The sequence below is a fragment of the Neolamprologus brichardi genome, chromosome 6 (genome assembly GCF_056152115.1).
Source record: "Neolamprologus brichardi isolate AB-2024 chromosome 6, ASM5615211v1, whole genome shotgun sequence".
NCBI classification, from domain to species: Eukaryota; Metazoa; Chordata; class Actinopteri; order Cichliformes; family Cichlidae; genus Neolamprologus; species Neolamprologus brichardi.
Genome location: NC_142109.1, coordinates 23,631,938 through 23,656,654, shown reverse-complemented (window position 1 = coordinate 23,656,654; position 24,717 = coordinate 23,631,938). Strand labels below are relative to the sequence as shown.

Below are 24,717 nucleotides of genomic sequence, written 5' to 3'. Positions count from 1 at the left end.
AAAGGTTGTAAAATGTGTGTCTGAGATTGACTTTTTTACAATCTCCCATGACAATGAGTGCAACATCCAGGTGAAGTGTTTTAGAGCCTTGTGTAGCTCGCATAAGGCAGTGTCCAAGTCTGTGTGAAGCAGAATGTAGACTGTGCAGGCTATGACTACGGTGAATTCCCAAGGAAGACAGAAGGGGTGACATTTAATGATCAAAACTTTGAGGTTTCTCGAAATTTCAAGAAAATAACTCGAAATTTCGAGTTATGGATTTTTTATTTTTTTTATTTATTTTTTTTAGTGGCGGAAAACGGGCTTCCATACAGATGACAGCTTACAGTCTTGCGCAAAGATGAAGTGACTTCGTACAGCCCCGATTTGCAGATGCTGTGCACAGAGGTTCAGGAGCAGAAGTCCCATTGTACCACGGCAGACATGGCGTGTAGGTGTAGGTGCAGTTCCTCATGATATTAAAGGCCTTCTGCTTCTATCTGCACATATCAGTCATAGACGAAGTCTAGTACAAAAGTATGGCATTATTTTTTGCCTCTATTCTGAGCGCACTTAAAAAAAAAAAAATTGAAAGTACAAATGTTGCATTTTGAGGAGAAAAGAATTTTTAGCGAAGAAACATTTAATTTGAGCAAACAAAATTAATTGCTGCATGCAAGAAATGTATTTCAGTGTTTGCTATTATCCATATACACACACAATGACAGCCCCTCTCGCTCAGTTGGAAACACGGTCCAGAATGTAGCTAAATCCAATGGAGTGGTTTGGTTTAAACTAGATTAAAACCAACAATGGTCTTAAAAAATATATATATATTTTAAAATAAAATAATTAAACATACTAACCAAAAAATGGATTTAGCTACACTTTGGACAGTGTTTCTGGGAATGCAGTAGCTAGCGAGCTGTTTGGAAACCAAAACAGCCAAGAGAATTTTTGCATCCAAGTCTGTGATTGGTTGGTTTTGTGGCACATTTATAACGGTGTACAGAGAGAGTTGAGCGTGCACGGAGCAGAGATGTTGAGAGTGCAAGCGACACACTGAGAACTGGTCCAAAGATGTCTGTCAGCACACAGAGCAGAGATCTGAGCAAGAGCAAATGCCAACAACTGAGCGAGAGGGGTTGTCATTGTATGTGTTTAAAAGCTGAAGGGGTGTGAACACACTCCAAAGCAGCTGTATGCTAAACAAAACTGGTCTGTTGCAAGTTCAGAAAAAAAAGTTGAGCAATAATAAGAATCTAAGATCTGATTTCCAATTGAAATAAACCTTTCTGGGTTTTTAAACGTCATTTTCTGTCGATAACACAATCATTTGTGCCATCATAACTTATATCTGAAAGTTTATTACTTGACATCAAGTGAATTTAATTTTGACTGAACTGTTTGTTAATCTGTAGATACTGGAGAGACATACAGCCAGATAATTGGGAATCACGCGAAGACTGTGCTGAACTTAGTGAAGGAAAGCCAAACTCAAACTGGAATGATTTGCAATGCAATCTTCAAAGAAATTTCATATGTGAGATTGAAAACTAAATAAGCTGGTGCTTGGTGTCCTGCTCACTGATATTTCAGCATCCAGTCTGGAGAAACAAAGGATCAGACTATTGATATGCAGTTCAGAAATTGAGTTTGTAGGAGTGTTTTATTAAAATTAAGTTCAAATTACTTGTGGTGTAATGTATTTAATGACTTTGAGCATTTGGGTTTACAGTCTGCATTCTTCATGTATAAATAGCTGTGTGATACAATAAGTGACAACAAATGAATAAATAAACAAACCAACTGATAAATCTTTTTTATCAATTCTTGTTAATTTTATGAGCTATCACAGTCATATGGTTTTCTGGTGGAGAAAAATGGCTAAGGATGCTAATTAAAATAACTAAATAATTAGTTATATCTGTTACTGAATCCTATATTACTATAGTAGTATTTAGAAGAGGTTCAGTTTATTCAACTGATAGGCATTGGTTAACCATTTTTATTATTGTATGTGAAAATGTTTTTGAATGCAATAATTTTATGTTTTCTGTTCCCATTTTCTGTTCCTCAGCAGCAGTGGTGATATATACCATTAATACAAAAAATGTTACATCATATAAAAACTTTACAGTGTAATTTCTTAAGTAACTTGAGTCTGTAAGTCACTATCAGTAGAATTTTTTTTCCCCACAATGTTTTGCACAGAGCATATTGTAAGAAGTTTAAGGAGATGATTATTTCAGCTGGAAACAGCCATGGCGCTTTTTTATTGTCACCGCTGTGAATTCATTATGCTGCCTCATTAATCGTGAAGTCAGATGAAAATTAAGTGTTAGACTGGGAAGAACAAGTTATCAGAAAGAGTGTGAGAAAAAGCAGTGGGGAAAGGAAACTCTATTTAGGCTCTGTAAGTGGAAAGACTTGTGGAAAACAGATGTGCAGACACACATAATAATGAATGTTTGGCTCAAATTTGTCCTAAAGCTGCAGTCAGATCAAAGCATGACTGCAGAAACTCAGGCACAGGTTCGCCTCGTGATTTTTGAGCCAATCAGAGAATTTACCAAAAGCGAGCCATGTGTTCTAAAAGTTTCTAAGTTTGTTTGCTGTCTGGGGCAGCCTTAATGTTGGAGGAGTAACTGAATGATACATCACATTAAAAGAGAAACCAATTTTTTTTTTATGTGGGAATCAAAGACAATACACACACATACAGTTTATACATGTTCTTTGAAAACAGTCCCCTCACATAAAGGTGTTATACTTTTAAAAAAAAAAAGTCTTTTTTTTTTAAGTATAGACTTTTAAGACTTTGTGTTTATTTCAGAAAAACATTTAAAAAAATTTTTTAAAGGCAATTATTGACTAATAACTAAAAATCCCAGACGTGGCATTTTATAATGTTTTCCACTGATATTTTAGGATTTAGTCCACATTGTTGTCCATTGTTTTCTGACATCATGCAGCTGGAGGACATTTCTGTAGAAGAATGCTGCATGATATATGATGTCAGTGCGCCCCAGGGTGGCTGTGGCTACAATGTAGCTTGCCATCATCAGTGTGTGAATGTGTGTGTGAATGGGTGGATGACTGGTTGTGTAAAGCGCTTTGGGGTCCTTAGGGACTAAGTAAAGCGCTATACAAATACAGGCCATTTACCATTTACCATGATATCAGTAAACAATTTCTGCAAGGTGATATTCGTGACCAAACTCAAAAGTCTACCATTTCATTGACATTTTTTTCATATGTTTTATATGTATATTTGACATTGAAGAAGTCATCATGCCCGCTGCTATAGAGTTCCTTCCTTTGTTTCAGCCTCGCCTACTTCTTGTTTCTCTTCTCTGTTTAAACAATGCCTCAGTCAGGAACTGTGAACACAATATCTACTTCTATCTACATTATTTTAACCACAAATCAAATGGCAAAGTGTAGCACCGATCAGTTCCTAAAAAAAAATGAGCGGGTGTCCAAATGGTAATTATCTATGACTTCCCATTTTTATGATCATCCTCTTTTTGTCTTGTGTCCTACCTCTTTTTTGAAAAACCAGACACAACTGCTGTTATATCAAGTTTTTAAAAAAAATACTCTGAATACTTAGAGTACAGTAGAAAAAACTGCAACAGGTGCGTGTTTAATGTAACATAGCCTGACAAAATAATGTCGGAAGGATTGTACGCTAAGCCAGGCAGCATCAAAGACTTTCCCTCTGACAAGAAGAAGGAAAGTATAGTCGACATCTATGTAAGTGCAGAAAGCCTGAGAGTGTTTGATAACCCCTGGGTGGAGAGTACGTCACCAAACACCCCTGGACCGACAGGAGCTCAGCACACAGGTATGCTCATTAGAAGTATGAATAACAATAACACACATTTATATATATATATATTTTTTTTTTTTTTTTTAACCAGATTTTCATATTTAATTTATTGGCTGATTTGCTAGAGCAAATACAATAATGTTACCTCTAAAAAAATGTGTTTAAATGTACTGCACTATAATTTTACTTTATAATTATTCATCTATTTCTTTTATATTTTCCTTGTTAAACACCTTTAGTCACTGAGAAAACCAGAAAGAGAAATCATTTCAGAAGTTGTTCAATGTTTCTGGGTTTGTTGTGTCTTCTCCTCCTGGTTGGGATCATCTGCATTGGTGTCCAAAGTGAGTTTCTGTTTTGTTTTCCAAATGTAATTTACAAATTATAACAGAATTTCAAGTTATATGATAGAACATATGTACTGCTTTTTTCTTTTATAAATATTTACATATTTATTTACTTTCACGGCAGTGAATAACAACAAAAACAACTGTGAGAAGCAGTTGGAGTTACTGGCAAATCTCAGAAATGAAAGAGAATGCTTCTGCAAGGACTTCTGTAGTAAGTAGACTGTTACCTCTGCGATTTGTCATTCAATGAGTAATTTGGAAAGATTTTTTTCTGTTAACAGGATCTGAGAATGCATCATCCCCTAAACAGACATTTTATATATATTTTTAGTCTGACAGCTTTTGCAATGATGATGATGATGATCTGAATACGATGTTGTGCCAAACACATTTACTAGAATTTATTTACCCACAAGGAGCTTCATTTTAAAAAAAATGCATTACTTAATTTATGGTTTAATCTGTATTATTAAAACAAATATTTTAGCTTTTGCAGCCACAAAAACAGTTCACATAACAATCTGTAAACTATAACACATGTAAATTTGAAAAGGAAAAAAAAGAAGACAGAAGGTTTAAAAAAAATCTGGTATGAATGTCTGATGCCATTAATCTACGCAGAAATTAGGAAATAAGGCAAAGTGTTCCTTGTTGTGTTGTTACACAAGTGATTTCAGGTTCCACATTAACCTTTTCAGCACACTCACTTCTGTTTGTAAGTGAGACAAGCAAACAAGTTCTCTTTGTTCACATGTTTATATAAAAGTAGAGATATTTCCCAAGAGTGGCACGGGGGACCAAGAAAGCAGAGAAAATAAAAGAATAAATAAATAAATGAACATAGTGCTCACAGGAAGCCAGGATTAACACACTGTAGAAAACTGTCAGGTTCAAGTCTGTGTCTAAGTGGTGTTGTAAGATACCTGAAAATTGTTTTGTTAGATAAGTGTTTAAGTTATAGTGTGAAAATTAATGCTTCAATGAGTTTTCCAAAATTAGGATAAAGCATATTAGGCTTGAGGTTATCATCTAATTATCTTGGTTTTTTTTTTTATCTTTATGCAAGTTAAATAATTAAATAAATAAATAATATTCTAATCAATAATTTTAGACTCAAACTTGTAGTTAATTTAAAACAGACATTATATTAGCAAACAATAAATATTTATTAAGGAATGCATGTATTACATTAATGTCTTAGATATTTATTTATTTACATAACTTACTTATTTTAATTAATTTGGCTGGGCAGTTTTATCTATAACAATAAGACATAATATATTATAATATATGGAAACAAAACCTTTAAAATATATTGCTTGGAGTACAATATTTAAATTCAAAATATTGTTGGTTAAAGTGTATTCAGTAAAGTAATTGAGTAATGTAAAGTTTCCTTCTGGTCTTGCTGTCAAAGCCATGGCACTTCAAGGTTAACCAAGTTAATCATTCCTGCTGAAAAGGCAAATTTGCTCAAATGTGAAATTCAAAAATTGGCTTACTTAAACTATATTGCAATGTAATGTTATAATGTACTATATTTTTGTTTTTAAAAATGTAATCGATTGAAATTTTAGATTTTAATAAACTGGGATGGAACTCTAAAGTGAAACATAAGCCAAAGCATCCATTAAACACACTTTTAAAGCCGAGTGTTTACTGTGAAACTACTTCCTTACTCATGTTTTTCTCTCTCCTTCTGTAGAAAATTCCAACAATCGGGCTCAGTGTAAATGTCCGTGGTCAAAGAAGGACCTGAGAATGGATGGATGCAGTGGCGGTCCTAGCCTGTTTGGTGCCCCGGGCGAACACACCCTCTGCCCTGACTAATTAATATTAAAATCTGTAATATATTGTATTGTTTGGAGTTTAGTCTGTTACTGTTACTATTTTTACCATTTCTTTTTGGAGCAACTGTAATCCACATAATTTCCTTGGGGATTAATAAAGTATTCTGATTCTGATTGTTTCAGGATGACCTGCCATTATCCAATTACACATCTGCTTATCTGTATCTTTTTCTCCTCCTCTTCTTTTCTATTTTTTCTAAACTGAGCACCTGATGGCTTTGAACTTTTCTTGTTCATCTTACATTGGTTTTAATTTTGCACTCCAGTATGAACACAAATCCACCAACTCGAAGATCGCCACAACATAACCTAATAGACCTACACCTTAGTTCACAGATTCACTTTGTCTAGGGTTTATTTCTTGGATTTCACACAACCCAGGATTCAAATCAAGAATATATAATGGGCTTGGATTTACATCATTATGAATGAAATGTGCTCTATTTGGAAGCAGCCGGCCCCCCTCCCCTTTCGACGGTTGTGTGTGAAACTTTAAATCATCAAACTGTAAATTATAAATTTTAAATTGTTATTGATCCCTTTACCCCCTGGTCCTAAAGTGTATATTTATTTTCTTACTCTTCTTATATTTATTGTTTGTTTACTTGCACTGCTGTAACTGGAGCCTCGTCGTCTCGTCTCTCTATATACTGGACTGTATGTAGCGGAGATGACAATATAGTTTACTTTGACTTCAGCAGTAAGCAGGCGCACCGAGGGCTCTTCCGCTCACTTTTCGCGTATAGAATTTCGAAAAAACATTGGTGCAAATTATAAGTCTGTATCAGGATGTCTGGTGTTTCCGTGTTTGTTGTTTTGTTTTTATTTTGTTTTATTTTGCGAGTTGGTTATTAGATGCTGCTCCAGCCAGCCAGAGAATCCCCCGCCGCCCCGCCCTCCCTGTGCAGCAAGCAGCAGTCGCACCTCGCAAACGGAGGCCGCCCTTACTCCCAGCAAATGGGCGATAGAAAACCGATCGGTGCCTATGCTATTCCCAATATGCGCTGGCTGATGTCGGGGCAGCATGAGTACGAGCAATTTTTTATTTTTATTTTTTTTGCCGATGCCTGTGATGCCGCCCCCCACCACGATGCTGCCCCGGGCAACCGCCCATGTCACCCGTATCAAAAACCGCTACTGGATGGATGCAACAGCACTGCTGACCACACAAAAGTACGTATTAGGGGTGCACCGATACACAAAATTCACGGTTCGGTTTGATACTTTGGTGTCATGGTTCGATATTTTCTTGATACAAAAAAAATGTTCATTCCTTTTTAATTTGTCATTTATTAAAATTATAAATATATATTTTAACTCAAAAGTACAGTTTTTAAATTTAATGTTGATGAAACAACAAAGTAATAAAAAAAATAAATCTATCTGATCGAGAAATCACTCATCTTTGGAAAAGAGAGTTTATTACAGAGAAATGGCTCTTTCCAAAATAAAAGCTATACTATACGCTTCTTCTGGGCTATATTCTCAGCAGCATATTAAACATATCAGGTCCCCATAAGGAGAATCTTGTGCTAGCCTTTACGCTGTCTAAATGACTCGGGTAAAGTTTGTAGCATGCGTGCTTGTTGTTTTTGTCTGCTTCCACTTGTCTTTGCACTAGGATGATCTCGGTGTAAATGTGCAGTCATATTCGTTGTGTTCCCACTAGTGCTGTCAGCGTTAATCTCGTTGAACTGACGTTAACGCCACAACACGGCAAATCTCCGTTAACGAGCTACCGCGGATCGCCCCGTGGTGGGGCAGGACGGCCAACGCGTTAACGAGCTAACTGCGCTAACGCAGTACTTTCCACCAATGTAATTGAGCATTGCGTGGCACATCCGACATACTGTTTTACTTTTGTCCATGACGCACTTACCTTCAGGGTCATACATCACATGAAAACCAAAATAGTTCCAAACGCCAGATCTAAATGAGGGTGGGGGAGGTTCAATTTGCCATGTTGCAACGAGCTTAACTTCTGTCTCGCTAGCTTGCCCTGAGCTCAGTGAATCTGCGTTCGACTACTCCACCTAGGCTGCACTGTCGAGCGCAGATCCACTGAGCACAGACAGCATCGTCAGAAGGAAAGTTGATAAAATAAATTAAAAATTTTGTATTGTTCGATACATATGCGTACTGAACAATACAAAAAATTTTAATTAATTGTGAATGAACTGTGTGAATTAGCAATATTGTTTGTCAAATAAATGTTTACTTGCTGTTACTCTGGATATTGCTGGAAAGAACAAAAAATGAGGTTATGCATCTGGCATGCCACGCTGCTCAAGGTATTTCAACAGTATGAACCATCAAATCGATAATATTATAATGTTTTTTTTGTCAGGTAGTTATGAAATTTATTCCACTTTAACATTTACATACTACTGGCCATGTTCAATTAAAGGAAGATTTGGAGGAAAACTATAGCTTAATGATTAAGAATGTAATGTCAAGTATTCTGTATCACAATGACCGTAGAAACTCAGCATTTGGTTATTTCTACATGATAACCCAGGGATATTTCAGTGAGTACAATGAAGTGTACAAAATTTAAAGTGGGCAAGGTTTCTACTGAGTTATGTTTTTTTAAATTGCCATACATTTGGTAAACATCCGTATTTTTAACAAAGAAAATTGTAAAAGTATTGCCATTGTTGTTGACAAAATGGCACTGAAATCTGTTAAGTAGTTTTGGGGATATTCTGGTCAGTGAAACAGGCACAAGTAAACAGATGAAGTGGAAATAAAAGATGTGTGGAGAATTTCATTTTCATTTTGTTAATAATTTTTATCTGCAGTTTCTGGGCATGTACACACTTTCTTCTTCTTCTTCTTCTTCTTATGGCTTCTCCCTTTAGGGGTCGCCATAGCTGACTATCTGCCTCCCTTTAACTATCCCTAGGATCCTCCTCTGTTACAACAACCCTCTGTATGTCCTCATTCACATCCATTAACCTTCCCTGTAGTCTTCCTCTTTTCCTCCTCCCTTTTAGCTCCATATTATCATCCTTTGTTCCACTACTATATCCACTATCCCTCCTCCAACATCCAAACCATCTCAACTTTTCCTTTCGTTTGTCTCCAAACAGCTCAACCTGAGCTGTTCCCTGATGTACTTTTTAATTTTTTAATTTTCAACCCTGCCCATTCTGCACACTCCCAACAAAAATCTTAACATCTTCAGCTCTGTCACCTATCTTTTAGTTAGTACCACCTTCTCCAAACCCTACATCACAGCAGGTCTCACATCTTGTAAACTTTCCCTTTCACTCTTGCTGCTGTCCTTCTCTCATAATGTTGGGAATATGTAAATCCTAAACACCTTGGAGCCCCATCACACCAACAAAACACATACACGTGATAAATCCCATGTAAATACCAATAAATAAACACACTGTATCTAAGAATTCAGGGAAAAGAGTTTTAGAAAACAACATATTTCCAGTCACCCAAACATCATGCCAGTAAGAGATCACAGACTTGTTTTTGAATGTGGACCGTTTTAAAGGTTTGCATTATAAACATCTGTATATACTCAATTGCCAGGATCTCCGTTAGGTCTAATGGATGTATAGGATGTCTAGTTTTTTTGGAAGGATTGTAGATTATTTTTTTTTTTACTTTATTCACTTTGGAGGAGGTAGTTGCACTACTGTTCAATTGTCGTACACTTCTCAGAAAAATGCTTTTGAAAAATGCTTTTACTGATGTCAACGGGGCGGATAAAGGAAAGATAGAAAGAAAGCAAAGAAAGTTGTATCAACTGTAGAAATAAACGCCACAGCCCCGAACGCGAACATAAAATAGTACCACAGCTAATACGAATGAAAAACGCGCATTGATACAAATGTTATCCGTCCCGTCTGACCTCGTTTCCGTCTCGGTAGACAGACTTTTGTCTGCCGGCATTTTCTTTTTATTTCGCCGGTGCGCTCTCAGCTCGTAGATTTTTTTCGCCTGTTTTATAGGCCGGCAGCTGATATTTCTTCTTATCCCATTTTTTCACTGCAGTCTACAACACAATGCCAGGTTTTTCAGACAGAGATCGTGGCAGAGACCGAGGGTAAGTGTGGGTTTCCTTAATATTAGCAAAAAATGCCAAGTGTAGCATTCGGCCGTTGGCTGCAACGCTGTCTTACGTGTCAAAACAAATGTCACTGCGAGGGTTTCGTGGTTTATTGTCGCCTTTCTGTTAGTAAGTAAAGGCGTGTATTAGAATGTACGCTTGTTTCTATGCGGGCGGCGCCCTGTCAGTGTAATGCAATCCATTTCCTTGCCGTTTGGAGATAAAATGGCAGCGAACGGCGGCTCCGTGTCGGCGTTTGCACGTCAGCCTTCCCGTTACCGGAGCATGTGACGCAGAAGTGTCTTCTTTTGAGAGTGCAAGATTTATGTCGCTGAGGCCCAATTTATTACTAACGAGTCGTTTTCTGTCACCGGAGGCAAAACGAAACCTCATAACAGCCCCGTTTAACCGTGTGTTAACCGGGTCAAGTCAGGCTCGGTGATGTGACATGTTATTGTTTATGCGGAAGCGGTATTCAAAGATGGCTCCGCATAAGCGGTTTGAACCTGTTCAGTCTGTACAGCATTCATAGTTATATATGGGTTTTAAATGTTAGTAAACCTGGTGTTGTATACATACACTACAATAATATAAAGTTAAATATATACATATAATGTGGGACTGTTTATGAAACATTTTAATTACAATTTTTTTGTCATTATTTAGCGTTTGTTTTGGTTAAATGTACTTGTGAAATTACTGCAACTGACAAGTTATTGGCAGTTTCTCGAAAATGACAATTAAATAAATGCCCATTAAAAAAAAAAACAGAACGGCAACGGATTGAAGTAAGCGGAAAGAACATAGATAATATACTAAAAAAGATGTAGCCTAGAGCTTTAGCCTATTCAGTACTAGGTTTCATCAAAAACGAAAGCTAAAATGAATAAATATTCCTAAAAAAAATTATATATATATAAGTAAACGGGACATAAAAGCCATCGTTTCATAAAGATGATAATTACAGTTTCAAGTTGTATTTACATAACACATTTTAAACCAAAGGACTTTAAAATTAAAATATTTTTTAAATGGTTTCCTAAAAATTCATGCTACACATTGACATTCAGCCCTACTTTTAATTTTATAAATTTATTTTCTTAGTGTACTACCCATTAGTAAGTTTACCCCTTTTATATAATTGTTTATGTGAGAGAGAGACACACACAATCTTAACTGCTTTATCTAATTTTTTAAAGTAAATTTCATATGTAATTATTAGCCTGTTATACCTATGCATTTGACATAACAGCTTCTTGTTGTTTGTTGGTTTCTGGTTGTCCTGACCACGCCTGTCTGAAAGATTAGTTTATCGACAGTTAAGGGTGTAGTTCTTAAATTTCTGCCATGCCCTACTTAAAAAGCTGAATTGTTCATATACCAATTTTTAAAATCAATTATTAAGTATTTAAAAAGGGATCTCTTATTTTGTTTAAATAGAGGTGCAATCATTAGATCATAAGATGGCATCTGGGAAAGTTTGTTTGTTTTCCCAAAGCACTGTATGTGATTTCCTTCGGCAAAAAATCTGTCTTTGTTTGTTTGTTTTTACACTGTCTGATTATTGAAGTTAAAAAAGTATATTATAATAATGTAAATTACACCATAAATACCAAAATGAGCTTAAAAAAATAACTTGTATTTCACAGTGCCAGTTTGTATTCTTTGGCTCTGGCTAAAACCTCTAAAAAAAAAAAAAAAAAAAAAAGTGAAAAGATTCAAACTACAAATGTTTGGTCCTAAACTTGTATTTATTCCATTTAATGAATTTCTTTGCTGACATTTATTTCATCTATGGGTACTTTTTGGTGAATGCTGTTATTTTCAAAAACAAAATACAAAGCATATCTTCGACATTATCACTTCCATTTTCCCGAAATTCCACAGGTGCTGATTTTCTGTAAAGTAAATATTTAAGTTTTACAAACTAAGTGGGCACAAATACCCTCTTCTTCCAGTAAATAAATACATGGAAAATGGATATAATAGAAAGATTGTGTTTTGTGTAACAAATTCCTTTATATTTATTTTACAAAGGCTGTTTCCTTATAGTGCTATAAAACTGTGGAGACAGGAAATACATCTAGCGCTGCGATTGAAGAAATTGACCAAACAGGCCAAAACCTCAGCAGTGATGCTGCGATTAACTTCATTCATAGTTTAAGCCAACCTGAAAAAGTCCAGACTGCAGTTATTTAAACAATTGCAGTGTTTCATTTTGCATCCTTAAGAATATTTCTATAGGAATGGCTGAGCAGTTAATTGTTATTTTAACAAAAGGGTACTTTGTTTTCTTTTCTTTTTTTTTTATACGTGGCATCTTTTTTTCTTTTTCTTTTTCTTTTTCACAAGAAGATATGGCGGTGGGCCTCCTCGTTTTGGTGGTGGTGGAGGAGGCAATAGGGGTGGACCTCCTCCTGGAAAGTTCGGCAACCCTGGTGAGAGGCTGCGAAAGAAGCACTGGAACCTCGATGAGCTTCCCAAGTTTCAAAAGAACTTCTACCAGGAGCACCCAGATGTCACCCGCAGACCACTTGTAAGGCCTGATTTTGCATAATTTTCTCTATTTTTTTAACTAGGAAAAAAAAAACCATAAAACGTAAAGCTCTTAAAATTATACATGATTTCAGTGGGTATTGCTGCTTTAATGTGAACTTGTGTCTTTTTCTTTCTTTTTGGAATTCCAGCAAGAGGTCGAACAGTACCGAAGAAGCAAAGAAGTGACGGTTAAAGGCAGAGATTGCCCCAAACCGATCGTAAAGTTCCACGAAGCTGCATTTCCAAGTGAGTACAAATTCATGCTGCTTAAATAATTAAGAACTGCCTGTCTGCTCTATTACCCTATGCTGATATTTCAACTTGCAGCTACTAAACTTGCATGTCTTGCTTCCTCAGGCTACGTTATGGATGTAATTGTCAAACAAAACTGGACTGAACCAACTCCAATCCAGTCTCAGGGGTGGCCCGTAGCCCTGAGTGGCAAAGACATGGTTGGAATCGCTCAGACTGGCTCTGGGAAGACCCTTGCAGTAAGTGTTATACAGTTAGAATTTTATTTTATTTTTTTTTTTAAACCATTTCAGCCAAGATGGGGAATAAAATTAATGGTGCTATGTGGTTACTTTTGCTTTCCAAAGCATTTTAAAACATAATACAGTATAGATTTTTTTGCAGCATGATTGGCTAAATTCACCAAAGAGAAAAACATAATAAATTCTTTATTCTGTCATTTTGTATTATTTAGTACAGCCATTTATGGCAAAGTAACCTTACTGCACCACTCACTAGGCAAAATTGGGAAAAAAAATGTGTATAACACTGTTGATATTTTTTAAGGTGACAACAGTGAGTGTATACAAGTTTAAGAGTGGCTCCGTTGAGACTGACCAGATGCTATGAGTTGTAAAATATTCATTTGAGACAAAATGTTTTGAGTTAAAACCATGTTAACACTGCTGTCTTTTGTAAGAAATTCACAGCACTGATGTTATGGCGATATGGAGATATGGCAGACAACTCTTTATTCTTTCAAAACACTGATGTTACACTGTTATGTTAATAGTTGCATTACGTGCAAGATTCACTCCTTTTGTCCTTTTTAGTACCTTCTGCCTGCAATTGTGCACATCCAACACCAGCCATTCTTGGAGCATGGAGATGGGCCTATTGTAAGTAAAAAATATATTCATGTTGTCTGTGTAAATATACAAATCTTGCTGTGTAAAACAGCCAATTCCATCCTTTTGACTGCCATTTTGAAATCTGAAAATCTTTCCTCCTTTGTGTTTTCAGTGATTCATTTATATATCTTGATGCCTTTTTACATCCTCATAGCCTCTGCAGTCTTTTAGTTTTTTCCATCTATTGACAAGACACAAGTTTGACTTTAAAATGAAAAAATATTTATATTAAATATTTACATTTTAATTCAAACAAAAAATAATTTAAAAAAATAAATTTTCTTCCATTTATGACTTTTTGCTGCCCATCTACAGTACTTTCAAGACCCACACTTTTTGATATTTAATCTATAAATATGTGTCATCTATATTTGTTGTCATGTGGAAGAACAGCTGAAATGGTCAGACTTAAAAAGAATGTAAATTGTTTTTTTAGTGCTTGGTGCTGGCACCAACCCGTGAGCTGGCCCAGCAGGTGCAGCAAGTGGCGGCTGAATATGGCAGGGCCTCCCGTCTGAAGAGCACCTGCATCTATGGCGGAGCGCCCAAAGGGCCCCAAATCAGGGACCTTGAAAGAGGTATATTTTCTTTAAAGTTTTTCTTTAAGGATTACAGTTTAATTGTATTGGTTTTAAGTTTAAAAATGCTATTTTCTCGTTTTTTTCGTGTTTAAGGTGTTGAGATTTGCATCGCTACTCCGGGTCGTCTCATTGATTTCCTGGAGTGCGGTAAGACTAATTTGCGTCGTTGCACCTATCTGGTGCTGGACGAAGCTGACCGCATGCTGGACATGGGGTTTGAACCTCAGATCCGCAAAATAGTGGACCAAATTCGGGTAGGTTGTTTCTGCTTTTGCTTTGCAGACAGTTAACATTATATTTCTAAGAATCTGTGTCAAAACAGGTTTTCATGCCACAAAGATGGCAACTATTTTAGTGGTTTCTTATGATATGTAATTTGCATAGTCTTTTAAGGGCAAGGGCCTCAAAAATTTGATGAAAGAAGACCTAGAACTGAACCAGAATACATCAAGTAAACCTGTGTTGGTAAAATTTCTTTTTTTCTTTGTTTTGTTTTTTTTTCTCTACCAGCCAGACCGTCAGACCCTGATGTGGAGCGCCACCTGGCCTAAGGAAGTTCGTCAGCTGGCTGAGGACTTCCTGAAGGACTATGTCCAGATCAATATTGGAGCACTGCAGCTCAGTGCCAATCATAACATCCTGCAGATAGTTGATGTTTGCAATGACCTTGAGAAGGAGGACAAGTGAGTAAATGCTTTATACCACCCTTAACGAGTGCTTAAACATGAAAAATCCATGTTCTATATTTAATTATGTACTGTAGATAAAGAAAAATGTCTTATTAAATCTAAAATGGCTCTAATCGTGTTGTGTTCATACCTTCTTCATAGTATTTTAGCTTAACCATTTAGACACAAAACGTAAATTTACGTGCTTTAAATTGGTAGAGAACTTTATTCAGCCAGTAGATGAATAATGAATAATGAATAATGAGACTTCCTCTGTTGTCTGCTCTCTGTAAGACTGATCCGTTTGCTGGAGGAGATCATGAGTGAAAAGGAGAACAAGACCATTATTTTTGTGGAGACCAAAAGACGTTGTGATGAGCTCACCAGGAGGATGAGGAGAGATGGGTAAGGAGTCCATATCCTTAATTTTTTTTAATCATATTTACAGTAGGGCTGTGCGATATGACCAAAATCTCATATCCCGATATTAAGACATCTATCGTCCGATAACGATATAAATCACAAAAATGTAACATTTTCTGTAAATTCTGTGAATCTCGGGCAGCTCGACTTGCGTGAAATGTTTCCAGCTAGGCGTCGCATACCTGGAGTCGAGTGTTTTAACTGATGCATGAAACTATACATTTTTTAGACATTTTTCTGTTTTCTTTGTGAGTATTTATTAACGGCGTGCTGCGGGAAAAAGCCTGTTCTAATGTTTGAGTCTAAGGTTTATTTTTTAGCACCTGACGGCTCTTTTTTGCTTCTCATCCGTAAATACTCTGCATCTTTCACGTGATTCAGTTTATTTTGAAAAGTCTCAACAGGATCTTGAGCTTTATTGTGAAAGGTTTATGTAGAACATAAACAAGCAGACACACGATGGTGTTAGCGTCGTTTTTGCTAACGACAATGCATAAAAACAAGCGCTTGTCCGTCCGTAGTGTGGTTATATTAAATATAAGACAGAGAGAACTTTAAGAAATTAATATAGCCACTACAGTGACCATCAAAATAATGAAAAAATATTGCCGTAAACAGTTTATTTTGTGACACCACAAAACAAACGATAGCGTAAAATGCAACGATAGACGTTTTTATATCGTCATCCGATATATATCGTTATATCAAACAGCTCTAATTTACAGTCAAGTTCAGCAAATATTTGAAGCAACATGTGTCACATTTGCTGTAAATATACATGCAGGTTTTGACCCAGAAACACATAAAATTAAAGTTACTTTAGATAAAGGTTCATATTAACTGCCTAAGTAAGAGCCTATAGGCATTTCAAGATTGCTGCAACACATGCTCCTCAGTGGACTGACAGTGGACTAATCTAGGCTGACTGTGTGTGCGTGTGTGTGTGTGAGACAGGTGGCCTGCAATGGGAATCCATGGAGACAAGAGCCAACAGGAGAGGGACTGGGTCCTTAACGGTAAGATATATGATTTTGTGTTAATAAAATGGATCTGGGTTTTAATATTGAAACAATCATTGTTACTCTATATTTTACTAAATTAAGTCCCTTTCCTTCCAGAATTCAGATATGGCAAAGCGCCAATTCTCATTGCTACAGATGTGGCCTCCCGCGGCTTAGGTCAGTATGGCATTGAATAGTACTACTTTATTATCAGTGTTACACTTATTTTAAAGAAAGTGCTTTTGCTTTCTTTAACTTTTCTATGCATTTTCTGAGTTTTTCTCACCTTAAGGTGGAGTCTTTGTGGCAGGCGCTAGGCATGACAGTCCCAGGCCTCGAGAGGGAGCAGGATGACATATTGGAATTGCTCAACTGGCTTGCCACCCAGTGGGCCTAGAGAGGTGAAAGCTCTTGTGTGCCAGTGATCTTCAAAAGGCTGTGTGGCTAAGCCTTTGTCTCTGATATGTTGTTGAAAAACGCTCACATCTGTTCTCTGTCCATGGATTTCACCTGACAAATGCCATCCAGCTGTTTCCAACTCAAACGTTAAAAAACAGAGATATGCTTGATGCTGTGACTTTTGCCTTGCATGCTGTTGTGTTAGAGAGCGCTGTATTGCAAGTCACTTGTTTGAGATTTGGAACAATTGTTACCTTTCAGAGCTTGTATCACATAGCATGGGTGTGAGCTTGTCAAAGCTTTCAGTTGTTTTCTTTTGCCGTCAAAGTGCTGGATTCCTTCAAAATGGAGAGAGCAGTTTGAAATCATGTCTCTGAAAATTGAGGAGACCTGGCACATGTGTTTAGGGGGTAGTGGGAGCATCTAGTGAGTGGAAAAAGAGAGAGTCAGCTCAAACCAAAGTTCCTCCCTCGCCTGCGTTTTATAGTCATGTCGAGACCTGCCAACAAGAGACATTTTCTCAAGTGAACACTGGCTTCTTGGAAGATCTTGCCTTGATGATACTGATGAAGGGGGTGGGGGTGGTGGTAATTGTTCTGTGTTCGCTCAGGGGTCCCACAGGGTTCAATGTTTGGCTCTTTTTCATGGTTTTTGAAGCGGGCCCCTGTTTAAATTAGTACTCGGTCTATTTTGTCTTGGCAAGACGCGCAGTGCGGCCTTTAATAACAAGTTTCTTTTGAGAGTGTACTGGGAAAAGCCTGGACATGCAAAAATGTACCACTCAATGGTCCTATATTGGCACGAGGAGGCCCCAGTGCATATCGTGGCCCAACTGCGTAGAAGCTCCTGGATGTCACTTGACAATTTGTGGGGGATTTCGCTGCATTGGGAAAGGACTAGTGAATGCATACTCCTTAATGGTAAGACTTAAATTCATTTTTTTTTCTCCCTTGGTTAACAAAAGGGAGAATCATGTCTTTTGATTATGGTAAGCAACTGGAGTGTGCATCGTTTCTCTCTTCCCACAGTAGTATTCCCATGGAGTAGACTTGTACGCAATTCTGATGTTTTAACGTGTTTCCTCCACAGGCTAACAGTCGCCTTTCTTCCCCAGCCTTCCCAGTTGCTAATTTTTCCCTTTGATCTGGCTGTTGTGGTGTGCAAAATCCTTTGTGGCCTCCTTGTTTTGTTTTGCCACACTGCAACACTTTCACAGATGTGGAGGATGTGAAATTTGTCATCAATTATGACTACCCTAACTCTTCCGAGGATTATATCCACCGCATTGGACGCACAGCCCGAAGTCAAAAAACGGGCACAGCCTACACCTTCTTCACCCCCAACAACATGAAACAAGCCAGTGACCTGATCTCTGTGCTCCGCGAGGCCAACCAGGCCATTAACCCCAAGCTGATCCAGATGGCAGAGGACAGAGGAGGTAAAATATCATTCTTATTTACATTAGGATTTAAACGTGAGCTAGACTTACTGACGAGTAGATACTCAGTTTTTGTTATTGATCAGTGATGTTATTAAAGAGGCGATTTAAAGTGAACCAATTAGTCTTTTCCAAAAAATGAGATCCAAGTATCAGGAGTTAGTCTCTAAATAAAAGTTAAATGGTTTAGACTGCTGTAAACACTCAGTTTTCGTTGTTCATGGACCTATACAAGAGACGGATATGCCTAATATGGTTATTTCAGGCATACGCTGGGACAGCTTCGCCAACACCTTATGTTTACTCTCTAGCATCTGGTTGGCACGTCTCCATTTTAGTTCTTTTGACATTTTAGCATCAAAAATAGGTGATCAAGAATATATTTATTGTAATTATTATAATTTTTATTTCATATTTGGCCATTTAAAACTCAGTTATAAAACTGAAGGTTAGAAAGGTTTTTTTTCTTTTCATATTTTAATATATTGATTGTAATTGACTTCTCTCATTCTCTCTCTCACCCCACCTTCCGCCACGGGGCTGCACCTACAATTTGTGTGTGTGTTTGTGGATAAGAGAGAGGTGTTATTGTCAAGGAAAAGCATAGTAGTTCCACTTTAAATGTTGACACAGCATACAGGTGTAGCTACTCCAGTACAGTCCAAGAATGGATATTAAGAAAGAAAAATAACCATGAAATGTTGCTTATTATAATGTTCAAATCTGATTTTATGGGGAAAATAAACTAACTTCAAAGTAGAGCTCTAGATTTTTATTATCCTTACTGAACTTTGCAATTCGTTCTTCTATCAGTTATTAGGTGTTTTTCCTTATATTTAGATCTAATAAAGTAATTGTGGTACTTTTTAATTGTGACTTGGTTTTTTTTGTTTTGTTTTGGGGGTTTTTTACGATCTCATAGCAGCCCTGATGCTGGTTTCTGTGTCTTGGTGCCACAGCCACGGTGTTTTAACCCACCCTTCCTTCTCTCTCCTTTGTCTCACACAGGTCGTGGAAGGGGGGGAAGAGGTGGCTACAAGGATGATCGTCGGGATAGGTATTCTGGGGGTGGGAGGAGTAACTTCAGTGGTAGTAGCTACAGGGACAGCGACAGAGGGTTTGGCAGTGGGCCGAAGAGCTCCTTTGGTGGCAGTAAGGCCCAAAATGGTGGCAACTATGGAGGCAATAGTGGTAACTCTAGTGGTAACTATGGTAGCAGCAATTACAGCAACAGCAATGGACAGGGTAATTTTGGCGCTCCTACAAACCAGGTGGGCGGCTTTGGTAACCAAAGCTTCCAGGGTCCCCCTCAGTTTGGGGGTATGCAGAGGGCCACTCAGAATGGTATGAACCACCCACCATTCCCATTCAACTCCCAGCCGCCGCCCCCACAGGCCCAGCAGCAGCCGCCACCACCACCAATGGTGCCCTACACCATGCCACCACCCTTCCCTCAGTAGATATGATATATGCACAATAAATGGAACCAACATGATTTTTGTTTAGTCCTGAAATCTTACAGTATGATGATCATTACTATTATTATTATTATTAATATTATTATCCTTTGTACTGTTTAACTTTGTTTTGCTTACAGCAGGGTTGGAATTATTCCTTAAACCCAGAGCATTACATGGAGTCATAAATATGTCTCCTATAGTGCAACCATGATTGCTGCACTTTTCCTTGACTATTTTTGGTTTTTTGTTTTGTTTGTTTTTTTTTTTGTTACATTCCTCGGTAATTTATTTTTACTAGGTAATACAGTGTTTTCAGTTTGTGGTATGCCTAAAGTGATGTTATGGAGATCATCTATAAAAAGGGTGCGTGTGGCCCTTTTCAATAAAAATAAGAAAAGATGGTAACCTTGAGTGTCTGTGTTCTCTCTCTTTGGGGAATTTGGGGATTTTTGTGTTTTTTGTTATTTTTGGGTGGTGGGGGGTAGATTTTGATACCTCTAAGTGGTGTTACAGGGAAACTGGCAGAGCTCTGTTCTGCTGTTTTGGGTTTTTTTGTTAATTTTCACCCATGTGTCCATCCATTTTTCTGTTGATTATCTGGGTCACTGGGACAACACATAATGCAAAGCTTTAAACCTTTTGCCAACCTGCAGCTCTTTCTAGGGAACACCAAAGAGTTCCCGAGCCAGCTGAGAGATGCAGTCTTTCAAGAATATTCTGGCCCTACCCCATGGCTGCCTGTTTTTTTGTTGTTGTTGTTTGTTTTGTTTTGTTTTTTTAAATTATTATTTTTTATTTTTTTAAATTATTATTTAATTATCGCAGAGAATAATGTCTGGAAAGTAAAGTTTTATGGTGCAATTGATGATTTTAATTGGTAATACCCCAAAATAATACAGAGAAACCTCAGATATTCAGAAGACACCCTATGAGCAAGCAAGCACCTGGCGACATCTATGCAACACACTTTCAACTGAAATCAAATGAAATACACATATTAAATCTTTCACAGTAAAGGTCAAGGATTGGTTAAAGGTAAATCAGAGGTGTAGTCATTTCTATTAACTATATTATAATTTTTACAAGTACCCTTTTTTTAATTTTATTTTTTTATAGTTTTATAATCATAGTGTACACTATAATCAGATAAATAAACTGAAAAAAAAATATTTAAATTAAACTGCTATTTTTTTTTCTTTTTGTACAGTAATGGGTACAGATTCAATCACCACCTCCATTCACTTCCGAATTAAGTTTAATCTGTGAGCCAGAAAAGCACCCATATCACTGAATCGGTGAAGGATGTAGACGTTTTCATTTTATTTTGAAAGTCTCCTTTACCCGGATATAAGGATTTAATTTCCGGATCACTCATCCACATGTAACAGATGCGTTGCTAACGCTGAAATATGTTTCTCCTATGAGATGTGAAGTGTGAGCAGCGGCTAATTGGACATTAGTTGTGTGACAGCAGGGAAACTGTCCGACTCTTAAATGCACCGACAGCCGTCTGTATTTGTAGACGCTGCTTTTAGCAAGGTTCGCTAAAGTTAGCTTTCATTGGGAGTTTAACACAGTGAGCCCAGTTCACATATACTATTCAAACCACCGTATGCACTCATCTTTTCACTGCGGTATGCGGCCACTTAGGACCGTACACTTAGCAAATATTTTAAATCTACAGGATTCAAAGCTTGTTGTTTGCTAATGAAACTTTTCTGAAGCGGGTTCTTCATCATGTTTGTGATGTGTGTAAGAAACATCCTGTCTAGAAGTGCATTCACTGTGACGCTGAAGCGGCACAGCTGGAGACGCTGCAGCACATCCCAGACTGAGACTGTGGACCAGGTCACTACGTTATTGCAGCTCTGCGTGGACAGGTTCTTCGTTTCTCCTGGTCACGCTAACGTGGAGCTGTTTCAGCGCGGGCTGTGCTGCAGCTATGGACCTCTGGGCATGGAGCTCAGGAGAAACCTGCTGGACCAGTGGTGGCATTCAGTGACTAGGTCCGGAGCTCAGGTTTTTGGGATTAACACCCTGAGCAGCAGCAGCAGGGAAACACCTACAGGTGGACAGGGCCAGCTGAGGATTGTTGAATGTGAACAGCTGAAACAGAGACTTGGGCAGAAGGAGCTAAGCAAGGGGCGGCTCGCAGAGGAGGTGCACATGCTCCTGCAGAGGTCCCCAAGTATGAGAACAAACTTACTGCAAGGTAAGTTGCCTCACACAGCATAACATACACGTTTTTATTTCTATACTGAGAGCTAGCATTAAACATGCACAGTAAAGTAATGGCACCACAGATGATTTATAAACTACAAGCAAAGTCACCGTGTATACCAACTGTTTCACGTTATTGCATTTATGATCTTCCATGTATTTCTTTTAATGGTTTATGAATAATTTTGATACTTGTAAGTGCAGTTTGATGCCAACACTGTGGCACTTTTGTTTGAGTAAGGTGAATGGAAACAAGAGCTGTTCTTGGAATATTATTTTCACACTGTAGTACACTCAGTAAGTAAGAAAGATGATGGCAAGAGCTGAAATACCATGTTAAGGATACTGTCAGGACTTCAGTGTTGTGTGAAAGTGCTCATCAGCTTCAGAAATTCAGCTAGTAACATTTCTGTTTAACATGTCTCTGTCTTTTACATTGTTGTAAAACTAAAAAAGAATAATTATTTTTTTCAAATTAGTCTTGATGGTTCACGCGTGTTGTGTTTTGTTTCCAGGTGCCTTGGAGCAGTTTGTCCCCTCGTTAGAGCTGGTGAACAGGAAGCTGCCGTTTGGTCTGGCTGAGACGGGTCTGTGCTTCCAGCCTGCAGAAGGCTCTGGTTGGTGAGGCTTCGTCTGTTGTTTCTTACCTGTGTGAGTGTCTGTGTGGATACACTTATGAAAAATAAAAATTCAAACAGACTTCACTGGGATTTTGTTTCTTTATATTGTTTATCTGAGCTAGACTTTTAATTTTAATACAGTATTTCATGAGTTCACATTAACCTTTTTCAGACCTTATGAGGTAAGTATGTTATATTAACACACTGTATGTTCTATTTTCTGTCAGCTCAGCTGAGGTCACGCAAACATCTCTAGTGTGGTTTTGCTCTCCTCGCACATCGTCCCAGTGGCTGGACCACTGGACACGACAGAGGCTGAAGTGGTGGAGAAAAGTGAGTCTTTGAGGAGTGAAACATCTCCGACAAATTTAAAACGTGTGATGCACCAGCCTTATAAACTACAAACATTAATAACTCAGCTTTTCTCTTTGTTTCGTCCTCTTTATCCAGTTTGCCCTCTCCCCGTCCGACTTCAGCAGCAATGAAGTCCAGCAGGAGGAGCTCGAACAGGCGGCATCTCGCGGTGTGAGGATCATCTACAACTTCCCGTGGGGTCAGGAGGTCCTGGAGACACTGTGGAGTCGAGGAGATGCCGAGCTGCTGCACATACACAAAGGAGACCGGTCCAAACTGCAGGTTCGTCTGCTTCTCGTGTGCTTAAAGTCAGGATCGAGTCTCTGTCATGTTCCTAAGCTGCTATTGCAGAGGCTCTGGTTCTCTGACTAGGCGCATGTCTTAAAACAGGAAGTCAAATTGATATCAAAAATTCCCTTAGCTCCCAGCTGATAGAGGCTTTTAGAAATCTCAGTTGAACTAAACGGCTTTAGGAAGAAGAACCACCAGGTCTCATAAGAAACACGGGCAGCTGCTCGTCTGTTGCTGCTTTTCTTCAGTTTAATCACACGCAGTGTCATCTCTCTTACCTGACCTCTTTCAGCATCGAGATGGACGAAGGTCTATTCCTCATGTCGTCTCCGTTACCGCAAACATGGACCGTGGTGCGATGGCGTTTCTGTCCAACTCACTCCAGCAGCTGAAGAGAGAAGAGAGCAAGCAAAAGCTGCACCAGAGAAAGGTGATTGTGCTTAACAGCTCGCTGCACGTGCAGAAAAACTGTCAGCGGGTTTCCTATTTGTGGCGTGACTTTTATTTATGAGATTTGTTGCACTGTTGATTTCAGGTCCTGAAGCTGCATCCAGTGTTGGTTCCCATTAAAGTGGCTTTAAATATTGGTAGAGGAGCCACTGTGGAGCTGAGGCAGGTAATGATAACATGAAGTACATGTTGCATGCTTTTTCTTTGTGGAGTTTTTCTGTGCAAATACACATTTTTCACCTTAAAATGATCTGATTGAATGTGTTCCTTCTGTGGACTTGCATCAAATTGCATTAAAGGTGTTTTAAATATATTTCTTCAGATTTGTGAAGGCCTTCTGCAGGAGTTCCTGGAAGCAAAGATTTCTGTGTGGCCTGGATATCTTGAAACTCTGCCAACATCAATGGAGCAGCTGAATGCCAAGTAAATGCCATTAAATCAGCACATAATGCAAATTGAATTACGTTACTTTTCTTTAAACTCGTGCCTGTGTGTTTCTGTGTGGATGTAATGCAGATACGATGAGATGGGCGTTCTTTTCACCATCATCATCGGTGAGAACACATTGGAAAGTGGCCTTCTTCAGGTCCGCAGCAGAGACACAACCATCAAAGAGACCATGCACATCTCGGAGATCAAAAACTTTCTATTCAGATACATTTCTGCAGCTGACAACATCTGAATGCCCCTGCAGTTTTTTCGAACACCTGCCTGAGTTTGCATTCCTTTTAAAAAAACAAAATGAAGGTCGGGGACATGCTTGTGAAACATATTTCCTCAGAGCGGTCCAAAAGTAAGAGACTTTTTGGGATAGAGGTGCACATGAACCCACTGTGTGTATACATGTACCCCAAGAGTTTGTATTCTTAACTTTGCTAACTCAGCTCTTACCGATCCTACAGTCTCTTTGCAGTACATTCAAGGCACTGACATGGTTACATCAGGTTTATTTATCTGTGTGTAATTGGTGGCTACATAGTGGTCACAGAGCAGGAAGCTTTTGGATTTGTCTCTACATTTCTATTAAAAGATATGGAATCCCTCTTTAA

The 24,717-nt window shown here is 38.0% G+C and overlaps 2 protein-coding genes across 4 annotated transcripts; both read left to right on the top strand.

Annotated features, from left to right (window-relative positions):
* Positions 1-9,861: 9,861 nt before the first annotated feature.
* On the top strand, positions 9,862-20,138 carry LOC102776273 (putative ATP-dependent RNA helicase DDX5). Of its 2 annotated transcripts, none has more exons than XM_087841872.1 (13): positions 9,862-10,080; positions 12,439-12,619; positions 12,771-12,867; positions 12,979-13,112; positions 13,686-13,751; positions 14,200-14,341; positions 14,438-14,598; positions 14,855-15,027; positions 15,307-15,417; positions 16,390-16,451; positions 16,554-16,613; positions 18,052-18,273; positions 19,282-20,138. In XM_087841872.1, exons 1-13 carry the CDS (start codon positions 10,040-10,042, stop codon positions 19,731-19,733), a joined length of 1,902 nt encoding a protein of 633 aa, XP_087697998.1. In that variant the 5' UTR covers positions 9,862-10,039; the 3' UTR covers positions 19,734-20,138. The 2 variants fall into 2 exon arrangements, with proteins under 2 accessions (XP_087697998.1, XP_087697997.1); XM_087841871.1 differs by having other exon boundaries at positions 12,436-12,619.
* A 954-nt stretch (positions 20,139-21,092) lies between these two features.
* Positions 21,093-24,706, top strand: polg2 (polymerase (DNA directed), gamma 2, accessory subunit). Of its 2 annotated transcripts, none has more exons than XM_006787503.3 (8): positions 21,093-21,945; positions 22,469-22,570; positions 22,806-22,906; positions 23,024-23,209; positions 23,511-23,648; positions 23,754-23,834; positions 23,991-24,091; positions 24,185-24,706. In XM_006787503.3, the coding sequence occupies exons 1-8, from the start codon at positions 21,471-21,473 to the stop codon at positions 24,348-24,350; spliced, it is 1,350 nt and encodes a 449-aa protein (XP_006787566.2). In that variant the 5' UTR covers positions 21,093-21,470; the 3' UTR covers positions 24,351-24,706. The 2 variants fall into 2 exon arrangements, with proteins under 2 accessions (XP_006787566.2, XP_006787565.2); XM_006787502.3 differs by having other exon boundaries at positions 22,469-22,574; positions 22,801-22,906.
* The last annotated feature ends 11 nt before the right edge of the window (positions 24,707-24,717 follow it).

Bases quoted from the DNA above. Each gene is read 5' to 3' on its own strand.
- polg2 (XM_006787502.3), top strand. From the start codon at position 21,471: ATGTTTGTGATGTGTGTAAGAAACATCCTGTCTAGAAGTGCATTCACT. The intron at 23,210-23,510 runs GTTCGTCTGCTT...GACCTCTTTCAG, and splicing joins GAGACCGGTCCAAACTGCAG to CATCGAGATGGACGAAGGTC. The intron at 23,649-23,753 runs GTGATTGTGCTT...TGTTGATTTCAG, and splicing joins AAAAGCTGCACCAGAGAAAG to GTCCTGAAGCTGCATCCAGT.
- LOC102776273 (XM_087841871.1), top strand. From the start codon at position 10,040: ATGCCAGGTTTTTCAGACAGAGATCGTGGCAGAGACCGAGG. The intron at 15,418-16,389 runs GTAAGGAGTCCA...TGTGTGAGACAG, and splicing joins AGGAGGATGAGGAGAGATGG to GTGGCCTGCAATGGGAATCC. The intron at 16,614-18,051 runs GTCAGTATGGCA...ACACTTTCACAG, and splicing joins TGTGGCCTCCCGCGGCTTAG to ATGTGGAGGATGTGAAATTT.